General features: G+C 46.1%; 1 protein-coding gene across 1 annotated transcript in view; it reads left to right on the top strand.

Annotated features, from left to right (window-relative positions):
* Positions 1–213: 213 nt before the first annotated feature.
* GAP43 (growth associated protein 43) overlaps positions 214–11,060 on the top strand; it is a 52,545-nt gene continuing 41,698 nt past the window's right edge. Inside the window, exon 1 of the mRNA XM_054269800.1 lies at positions 214–341. Within this exon, the coding sequence (XP_054125775.1) occupies positions 312–341 (30 nt within the window). The 5' untranslated portion in view covers positions 214–311. The remainder of the gene's footprint in view (positions 342–11,060) is intronic.

Here is an 11,060-nt window from a genome sequence, read left to right as displayed (position 1 = left end):
TGGGGAGGTGACGAGTCAGGGAGAGCTGGCGAACAATTCTGGGAAGGGTAGGGAGGGAGGCAGGGAGAGGCAGCGTGTGCATGTGTGATGAGCAGTAGCTGTGGACCTTCCAGTTCCTGCTAACTGCCCTGGTGTGTGTGTGCGCGCGTGTGCTCGTGTGTGTATGTGTGTGTGAGCGAGAGAGAGAGGGAGAGAGAGAGGGAGGGAGGGAGGGAGGGAGTGGAGAGGGTGGGGGGAGAGATAAGAGAGAGAAGAGGAAAAGGAGAGAGGAGAAGGAAGGAAGAAGAAGGAAGGAAGGGGACAATACGATCATGCTGTGCTGTATGAGAAGAACAAAACAGGTAGAGCTTAAGATTTTTATATTTCTTTCTGTTAAGAAGCCTCCCAGGCTGCTGGATGTCTGTATGTCCGTGGGGTGCGTGTCTGCCTGAGTGCGTGAGGGGCTGGGGTAGAGGTTGGGGTGAGGGGGGAGGAAATTTCAGCTGCTTTCAGCAGACGTCTATTTTGCAATTCTTTAGCATCTTGCGACTGAAGGTTCTTTTCACACCCTGCAACGTGACTGTTTTGCCTTTCCGGGGCTGGTTATGTGGGGAAGGGGGGTGGCCTACATCCACATTTGGGGGAGCTACCAGAATCCCCCCTCTATTCTTTTTTTTTTTTTTTCCTTTAATAGGGGCAGTTATATTGCCTAGGGTTTTCTGTCTGTGGTTCTGAGGGTGTGGATGGGGCGGGGGGGGGGGGGGGGGGGGAAGTGGAGGGGTGTGTTGCGGCTGGCAGGGAACGTGATGAGCTCTGGCTCTACCTTGGAGATAAAGGAAGCAATTCTTCATCTTATGCCAAAAAGGAACGGATGCCCAGTGAGCCTTGATCCCTGGTCAGAATGCTCTCAATTGCTCCTGCTTCTGATGAATGGGAGATGCTTTATGTGCCCGTGCTGTGAGGTGGCGTGGAGGACAGGTGTATTCATTTTATTTTTGTGTTGCAACAATCTGAGCAAGAATTAACCTGAAGGAATTTTTTTTTAACCTACGCTACAGTGAAAAATCCAATTAAATAATAACAAAAGCATTAGCCTTAGGATGGGGAGAGTCACCCTCTTTGCAATACCTTTCATAGTACAACCAGTTAGACAAGTGTGCACCAGCTGGGAAAGACACAGAGGACCACGCCTCTGTTAGCTCCGAACTCGGGTGGGATAAGAGAAGCTCACGGTGTGAACCTGTTGGAAACCCACTCATTTTCTATGCTGGTACCGCCTGGCTTTTGCTGTAAGAGAATTGAGATGATGGAAGGTTTGGGTGGGGGCTCGTTTCAGTGTCCAAATTGTTGTGTCCAAAATGATAATGAAATTAGGAAAAAAAAACCTACTTAGATCATTTCCCCCTCACCCTTCCCCCTTTTATTTTGTGTGAAAGCCCAAACCTGCTTTTGATTAAGAAAGCCTTTTTGGCTGAACCTCTTGGACTTCCTCGGGAGGATGCTGGATTTATGCAGTTGGAACTTTGAGGCAGGAACTGACCCTAGATACCTTTGCAAGGCATTTTAGAAACTTCCAAGAATTATGGATTTGTAGGTAGTGACAAGGAGCTTTGGTCCTTGTTCTGAGCACAAAACTCGACTCAGGCACAGCACCATACTGGTTACTTTCTTTATATATGCATAAATTCCAGTGTCTTTTACAGCACAGCACTGCAGTATTCTGTTCACACGGTGATGTGAGTAACTACGGTTCCTGTGAACAGCACAGTGTTGCAAGAAGGTTCAGGTTAAAGTGTGTTTCTGAATGGAGATGTGTGTTAGCAAACGAAGGAGAAATTTGTAGAATAATGGGGAGGGGCAAGTGATTGGGATAGAAAGAGACCCTGCGTCATCCTGTGTTTTTTCCTCATGCAGGTTTTTCAATGCTCCGAAATTAATTATATGCTCACCAAAATCTGGGAGGAGGGGGTGAGGGCTGGGGAGGGGAGGACACGTTGCAGTCAGCCAGCAGAGCACGTTCTGATGGCAAATACGGGATGAAAAGAGCAGAGGAGGAGAAGGAAGGCAGACAGGGAGGCAAAGTGACAGAGCAGTGGGCGGAGGTGCACGGCAAATTTTAAAATAAAGTAGGAGCTCTGGGGTTCTTTGGAGTCAGAAGAGAGCTACGGGGGAACAGGGATCATTCTGCCCGTACCATCGCAGGTTGGGCATCGAAGCTCCCGAATGATGTTCCGATGTATCTGTTCTTTACACCCTTCCGGGCTTACTCGTGTCTTTTTGTGTTCCGTGGCGCTCAGGAACGCGCGGCATGCAGGTGCCCCGCTGGCACACACCCCCCGTGCCCGTGCCCGCTCCCGCCCGGCCGCACGGCGGGCACACACCCCTGTCTGTGCGCGTGCCCGCGGCGCTCGGCCCCGCTCGGCGGGCGCTCCCCTCGCTCCGGGCACACGCGCGGGCTCGCCGTGCGCTCGCTCCGTGCCCGAGCCTCCCTCCGCAGCCGCGCCGCCGCGCCGTGGGCAGGGTGGGCTCCCAGCGCAGCTGCTGCTCCTCTACCTGAACGCACACCGCTATTGCCAAACCGGCAATACCGCGGCTCGCTCGGGAAAGCTGATGATACACGAGAGACAGCTCTGACTGGGAGGAGAAAAAGATCTCGGTGTTCAGCATGTGCTCTGTCCCCACCCAGACCTTTCACTGAGAGAAAAAGATGGAATGGGTTCTTCAGCACTGGCAGGAGTTTCCTTCCCAAAATAAAAGCAGCTCTCCTCAAATTATTTTTCAGGGGAAGTCCCTGGTGTCCCGCCTTTTTGGCAGCTAAGGAGCAAAATGTTGAAATTACAGGCTTGGGCGTGGAAGAAATCTCTTCACATTTGTGTCTAGGTGTGCCTGTGTGTGTGTTTGTCCTCCCACCCCTCAGAGACAAATTTATTCACACGCTCATACCTTGCAGATTATTCTTTCTTGTGGGTGTGATGCCAGTGTGAAGAGTGAAGTATTTGACTGACTGACTGCGCCCGCCCATGAGAGATGTAGATATCTAAGTGTTGTCATTTCTGCCTACAGCTGACTGCACCTCTGAATCTGAGCCCACAAAATTATCAGCTGAGAGGTAGCATAACTAAAAATCTGGGTTGAGCCTGTGTCTGAAAACCTGAACTGAGCCTTTCCTGCCAGCGAGAGATGCAGTCAGTAACACGCAGGGCTGGGCAGTGAGATAGGTGGCTAGAAATGCAAGTGTTGCATGCACTGCATGCTAGAACAGATGGACATTATGGGGGTATGTGCTCACTATTGGATTGCATGAGTGATTAAACAATAACCTGCAAGCAGGTTTCTCACTTGTGGGTGAGATGAGTCCCATTCATCACCAGCCACAGACGCCGCTTCCCTCGTGTTCCATCCTCTCCTCCTCACCCCAGCGCCGGAGAGCCAGCGGCTGCAAAGGTTTAAACCTGCCACACCCATCAAATCAAAGGAGGGAGAGGGGAGAAGAGGCAGTCTGCATTTCTTCCCCCTTCCACACGAGCAGCATGAATAAACAGGGCTGTACCTCTAAAGATGCAGTTTAATGCAATTGGAGAAGGGAAAAAAGCATTAGGGAACAGTTCCAGCAATTACAGCCAGCCGGTGAGGTGGCTTGTCATTTCAGGAACTGCAGAGGTGTACAAGAAGGAGGAAATGGAGAAAAAGAGAGAGAGGAAGATGCCTGCAGAGTGAAGGTTTTCTTGCTTCAGGGTATTAAAATGTCTCAGGCTTCATTTAGGGTAATTATACTGCACAATCCAGATGCTTCAATACTTGCAAGGCGTGGTCTTACCTTTAAACACCACTGTGGACAGTGGAAAAGGGATATTTTAAAGGAAAGGTGTCTATCCACACCCCTCCTCCCACCACTTGCCTTCCACCACTTGTGGTGTAAATCACCATAGACTGCTGACTACAGGGCAGAGGCACTTCAACTGCACCTAGGGAGAGTCTAGCCACTGCCTCTACTTTTCTGAGAGACACTGAGCAGCTTCTGTGCTTCTTCCAGTAAACAATTGCTCCATGGAAGTTTAATTACTGTCCTCACTATTTCTTTTCCTGGGGCAATACCCCTGGGATTTCTACTGAGAAGGGTGTCTCCAGAGAAACAGCCCTCCCATCACCCTCTCCTCCACTGCCTTTGCTGACTATTAGAGACATTGATTTCTCCTAGATCATATAATGTAACTGTTCTTAATGGCACAGACAAGCCCCCTCCTAGGGAACTAATTGCAGGCAGAGATTCCAGTGGGAGAAGGACAGCGATAGGGCTTAGTGGGAAAGAAATCAGTCTGTGGATCCAAAGTGTCTTTGGCCACTTGCTCCTGAATCGAAAGCCCAGCAAAAACCAGTCAGGCAGTACCTGCTGGTATGCAGAGGCATCCTTGCCTAGAGAGCTGCACTGAATCTCCAGTGTGACCATGCCAGTCTGGGAACATGTGTGCAGCCCAAGGAACCAACAAGTACTGTCTGAGGACTTGTCCTGGCCTAGTGCTGAGACTGCCTGAATGATCTCAGAGCTGCTCCTGCCATTGGATCAGGAAATGAGCTGTAGCTCCAGGCTCTGTCCACGCTATGCTGGAAGGGTGGGCATTGCTTGGGGATAGAGATGAGAGGGACTTCTCCTTTGGTCATGTGGCTTTGACTGACTAGAAGGAGAAAGGGCAAAGAGTTTTCACCTCAAATCGACTCTCCTTGCAGGCCAGCTGTATTGGACCCTGAGATTACCTCAGCTGGTTAGAGCATGGTGCTATTAACACCAAGGTTGGGATCAATACCTGAGTGGGGCATTCACTTAAGTGCTGGACTTGATGATCCTTGTGGATCCCTTTGAACTCAGAACATTATCTGATTTGGATTTTGTGATGCCATCCCAGGATCCTCTCGCACAGACATTATATTTCCCTCTCCCCATTTCCCAGAGAGCAGGAATTTCTCACTGCTAGGAGCTGCCAAGTTGCAATGCCTTCTGTGCTGGTGGGAAGGAGAATGAGGCCCATTGGCCCTTGAAAGATGAAAGTAGGCTGATAGTCTTGCATGATGCAAATGAAGGATGTTTATTCCTGCTTGGATTTGCTGTGCTTGTGCTGTGAGGCATGTGCTCCTCATAGTGACTCATGTGGTTCATGTGCTGTCCATGGCAGAGGACATGGGGCAGAATTGGGTTCTGCCTAATCTCTACCAAGCAGACAGGTATCTGCTGAGGGATTGGTGTATTACCAGGTAAAACAGCAGCTATAGCCTGGAGGTTACTTCTGCTTTTCGCTGAGATAATTTGAAGCAAAAGCACCAGAATCACAGAATATTCTTAGATGGAAGAGACCCACAAAAATCACAGAGTCCAGCTTTTAAGTGAAGGGTCCACATGGGATGAAACCCACAGCTGTGGTGTTATTAGCACCATGCTCTATAAGCTGAGACCTCTGCATGGTTGTGGAAGGCTGGTGGTGCATTGCTGACTGCCATTTGCTCAGTGCATGCACTGCCGGCCCATGTATCCTTCCTTCTGTACAACCCTCCTGTTGTCCTCTTCCTGAACATAAACGACTTGTGATTCCTTTGCTGCTATGGGCTTCCTCCTTACACTGGGAAGGCTCTTTTTGGGTTTGAGAATGAACAAAAGCTCTGATGACAGTGCTCTAAAGACACCCGAGGAGAACCTGAGAAACCTTTTGATGGCAGCTCTCTGTTTTGATGCGCTTTGGAAGTCACTGTGTGATGCCCCTGTTTGCTGTGAGTCTGACAGGTCTCAGGGGTAGATTTTGCAGCAGTCCTTACCTGTCTGCATCTAAGTTTTGAAATCCCAGTGTTCAGTGTTGTAAAGATACAACTGTAGCCCAGTAGCTCTACACAGAGGAATTGGACTGGTAAGAGGAGGTTGGTCGTCCAGAAAGGCATAATGGAGGGTGCAAATGTTTGCTGGTAGAATATCTTGCTGTGAGAGTACCAGAGCAGGTACCCTGATGAAACACCTTTCAACATCTGAAGTCTAAAATCAAAGTCAGGAATCCATCCACATTCATTTAATCTATAATTCCAAGATCCTCCTGAGCACACCAGGAGGTGACATGTAACCTCAGAGCTCTGATGGCCTCAAGTGGAGAAGGTGTTTATATTTCCTTTGGGCTCTTTCTATCACCTGCTGAGTGCATGTGTAAAACTCGATGGCTTTTCATGGTTGTGAGCACCACAGGGCAGTAGAGAGGAATTGGTTTAGGGAGAGCTGGTTTCCCTTTCTGGCAGTGCTATTAACCTGCTTTCTGACTGATCTAAGCATACATTCTCTGACTGTTATGGCCAGCTCTGCAAGGTGCTTCTTTAATTGGGAAACTAAACAATTAGAGTGGAAAAAAATAAAAAAAAAAAAAAAAAAAAAAGGGAAGCCCTGAACTGAGAGATGCTTTAGATAGGCAAATCTCTGCTTTATCCATCCTCAGTCACTCCTGCAGTGCTAGGATGTTTATTAGCCCCTTGAGCTCCTTCAACACAAACCATTGATTTTCTTCTCAGACCAAGGCTTTATTACAATGGACCGGAGCCTGAGAGCAGGGCTAAAAACTTCGTTTTCTCCCTGCTATTCACCAGAGCGGTAGCTCCTCCCCGACCACCACAGTGGTCCAGCTCACAATATGTGTATGGGGTGAGGGAATAGTGTAATGAAAATAGTGATTTGTTTTTAATACAGCAAAAGGAATTTGTGCTTTTGGAGTTACACTGCTCCTGCTGTCTCCGCCTGTTACTCATTCTGTCTCCTTTCCCCATCTGTTCTGCTCCTTGCCTTCCCCCTGCTCCCTTGACCACGCAGTACTCCTGCTGGCAGCCTCAGCCATTACCACCAGGGTCTGGCTCCCTTCACCTTTCCTGGCACTGGTATTTGAAGGGTTCCTTCTTTGTGCTCCAGTTGCTTTTGTATCTGCTCCAGTTCTCCACTTGGGCAGAGTTGCAGCTGACACAAATGAGCATCCCTAGGCAGAGACAGCAAGTGGTGCATCTTCACTTCTCACCTTCCTGTTGGCTTAGGTAAAAGGTTCCCCAGACACAGCAGCAGCTGGGAAGGGTGTGGCTGCAACAGGAGCAATGCATGCAGTACAAACTGGTGTCAGCATTCCTGCTGTCCTGATGGTTCATGCTCCTTCCAGGCTTGTCCCTTGGCTTCTAATGCTGCTGCTGGGTGGCAGGCTGTGCTACAGCTGTCTTGTTGGCCCAAGACAGGATGTCCTGAACCTGGCAACCAGGGACGGTTGGCATTTATGTCTCAAAAGGGGAGCCAGGATGTACTTACAGTCTCTTAAATTATGGCAAATAAATGTCAGTCCCGTTCATTACTCATCTTGCAGCTGAAGTTTCTTGAATTAATTCCAGCCATAATCACAGTATATCCCTATTTATAGAAGCTGGGACATCTCACAATATTTAGGCATTCTCTCTGGAGGATACACCTTTCTGTAAGAGCTGGTAATTAGTAAAGCTAAAGGACTCCAAAAGAATCTCATTTACTTGGTTTGAATGCCCCTAAAATTCAGGAGTGCAGGGGAGTGTGTTTTGATCTGAACCCCACTCTGAAGCTAGTTTTATTCTGCCCTTCCCATAATTGCCTAGAAGTGCTACTGTGTTTTCAGTAACTTCAGGTTATTTATGAATTGGGATGATTGCTAATAACTGGTAATGTACAGAATAATTTACAGTCCCCATTATTCTTATAACTGTTAAGACTTATCAATTAGCATTCAGTTCATCAGAATATTGAGTGGAGTCTAATCCATTTATTTTATTAACAGCATCCAATGACCTTATAAATCTGCAATGTTAAGTACTCCAGGGTGTGCAGGTTGGGCACCATGGTACTATGCTATGCTCTATTGCAGAAGAGGCCAGTCATTTATATTAATTCAGATTTAAACCGGCAGGATGTAAACCACAATGGTTTTGGGCTGGCCATTGTTCGCCTTCTGTCATTTCACCTTCTGCCTGCCCACAGCTTTAGGAGTAAAGCATTCAGTGGTAGATTTATAAATAATTTAGCAAAAAGTCATCTAGGTTTGGAAGGGTAGGCATAAAGAAACAGGTGTCAGTCGCTGATTTGCTGACAGTAAAATTGCAGCCCTTTGGTTTCATGTAAGAGTGAAATCCAGTGCTGGAAATCACCCGCTGAGCAAATGCAAGGAGGGCATCACCTGCTCGGCTGTCCCTGAGAGGAGTGGTGAAGCTGGGAGGCAGTACTGGAATGATGGGGAACTGAGGCAGAGCGGCTTTTAGAAGCTGGGCCAAAAGTTTACCCCCTGCAGGGACACTTCACTGTGTTCCTTAGAACTGTGAACTTTCACTTCACCTAGTCTTAACATTTCAATTCTTAGCTTGTTATGTTGGAGAAGTCAGACTGGCAGTTTGCAAAAACCTGGATTGCACAGGCTGAGATGATTCTGTCAGAATGGAGATTTTGCCTGATAAAAGATTAAATGCTGTGGTTTTAATCCTTCCTGTTTATTTTTCCTGTGGAAAACCCAAAAGAATTTCAAGTCCTACATAGAATTCTGAGGACTGACAACTGCAGCAGAAAATTGATGCTTAATGTTGACTGTTAAAATTGATAGATATGCAACCAGTCCTGCCTAAAGCACATCACTGGCAAATGGCCTTTCCCTTGTATCCTAAATTCCACTCATAATACCAGCTAGAAGAGATGAAACCCTAAGGAAAGGACAAATGGAGCAAGGAAAGAAAATATCTCCTTCCAAAATAACAGAAGAACTGAAGCCAGCTGAAATCTCCATGAAGTAAACAGAAGTTGGATAAGTTCCAGAGAAACGTTAGCAAAGTTAAGATATGAGACAATACTTAAAGCTGGCTATTATATGGTAAAACTGGATATGCAGCAAAAAGAACCCTCCATTATGATGCCAGTGTACAAGATTTGGTAGAAGATGAAGGAAAAAAAAAAGACAAATTAGTGAAAAATGACCCAAATGGCTCATAGGAACTCTTACAGTTAATTCTCACTTATATTCATTGTCTTCTTGCTTTGAGTAGTATGATTCCACAAATCAGGAAGAGATACCATGAGACAATGCCTTATCTTGTAGAATTTAATTACTTTTTAATCAGGGTGTGACTGCCAAGAGGAGTCTGAAATGCCTCACAGTATTTTACCATTGTTCTGAACTGAGAAATAAGGGATTGTTCTAAACTGAAGTACATTCTTATAGATGTCTGTCACAGGCTGTAGAACTTTAGACCTTCCTTCCTTTCTAAGTGTGGAGGTGTCTAAAGCTCTCACACAATTATACTTAAAACTATAATGTCCCCATAGCATTCATAAGCTCTTTACTGGCATGCCTAGATGATCCTTTTATAACCCATAATCAACTCAATACACAGACAAAAATATAATTGAACCAGAGCAAGAGAGTAAAGTAATATCATCCTGATATCTTCTGTTTATGGTGCTCATGGAGAGGAGAGCTGTGATTGAAGCTTTCCAGCCAGCATTGTCAATAAGGCCAAAGCATTTTATGCTAATTTTGCAGATCTTAAGTAATGTGATCAGCTGCTAGTTGATGGCTAGAAGAGGTAACAGGAACCACAAAGGAGGAAGATCAGATCTAGGAAAAGGGCAGAACAAATCAGGATGTACTGATGTAAGATGGCTCTTTCAAGTCATCCTAGCTTATTTACAAAGGTGAGGGAAGCAATCTCTGAACCATAGGCTTTGAATGCTTTGAAGACTCATGAGGCCTGGATGAGGTGTCAGAAGGCTAAAAACAAGCATAAGATAAGAAATTGCAGACTACCCATTTTGACTTCATTCCTGGAAAAAAAAATTGGTGGAAATAATCAAATAAAGGAGATTATTAGGAGCCAGCACAGATCTGTCAAGAACAGATCATGTCAAACTAATTTAGCTTTCTTCTGTAACAAGCCTTGTGGATACAGAGGAAGTAGTTGTCATACCTTGTCATTTGTAAGGATTTTGACATTATCTCCAGTCTTTTATCATAAATGAAGCAAAGAAACATGTTCCAAAGGAAGGCATTACAGCAGGGATGCAGGACTGGTGTAGATCATTTTACTCAATGAGCAATTCTCACTGATTTCCTGTTGAAACGGAAGACTATTGAGCAGGTTGCCACAAGCTTGTGCTGTGGCCTGCTAGTGCTTCATATTTTCATTAACCAACATTGTACTTTATAGTGTAATTTTAACCGGGGTAACTGTCTAGAGGAAGTGTTTTATAAAATCTGAAGATGGCATAAACCAGCTGTGGTGAGCTGGGGGAAACCGCTGTAATTCAACAAAAGCTTGTCAGACCAGAGCCCTGGTTTGAACATCAGAGTGAATATGAAGTGCTCTCCATGGGAATGATTAATAAACTACAGCCAGTTCTACATGAGAGACTACAGGGTGTCCTACAGGAAGGCAGAGAGGGTCTCTAGAGTACCACAAGTTCAGTGTTAGGCTAGAACATCTTCCTGTTGCCAGGAAGGGGAACACTGTTTTATCAGGCTGTGCAAGTGGGAGCACAGGCTGTCAGACACATCTCATGAGCCTTCGGCTCTGATGTACACATGTAGGACTCAGCTGAAATGTCCTGCCTTAGTTTTGTTCTGCACTCTGAGGAAGTGTGGTCCAATGAGAGGATGTAGACTGGGATAGTGAGAATTGCTTGAGGTAAAAGGAGAAATGACTGAAACAATTAGGGTTGTTTAACCTAAAAGGAATAAGGCCAAGAGTGGTCGAGATGCTAGCCTGGCAAGAGAAAAAAAAACTGAAGTAATCTGTTCCCACTGCCCATGATGTATAAAAATAGGAGTAATGGTCTTTAATGGTTAGTCCAAAATGATTGTGATGCACTGGGATATATTGTGTAAACTATGGCAGCTTCAATCACTGAAGGGCTGCAGGAAGTATCTCTGGACCAGAGGATGGACTTAATGACCTCTTCTGCTCCTTAAACACTATTTCATATGATTATTAGCAAATATGCACTGAAGCAGAACCTGGACCCAATCTGTCCTCTTGCAGAACTGTGTTTAACCAGTAGGATATAAAGTGCTATTTAC

Source organism: Melozone crissalis, unplaced genomic scaffold, assembly GCF_028551555.1.
Source record: "Melozone crissalis strain CALT ecotype California unplaced genomic scaffold, PUWL_Pcris_2 ptg000008l_1, whole genome shotgun sequence".
In the NCBI taxonomy this organism is placed as follows: domain Eukaryota; kingdom Metazoa; phylum Chordata; class Aves; order Passeriformes; family Passerellidae; genus Melozone; species Melozone crissalis.
Note: the sequence above shows the minus strand (reverse complement) of the source record. Positions and strands in the feature narration are given on the sequence as shown.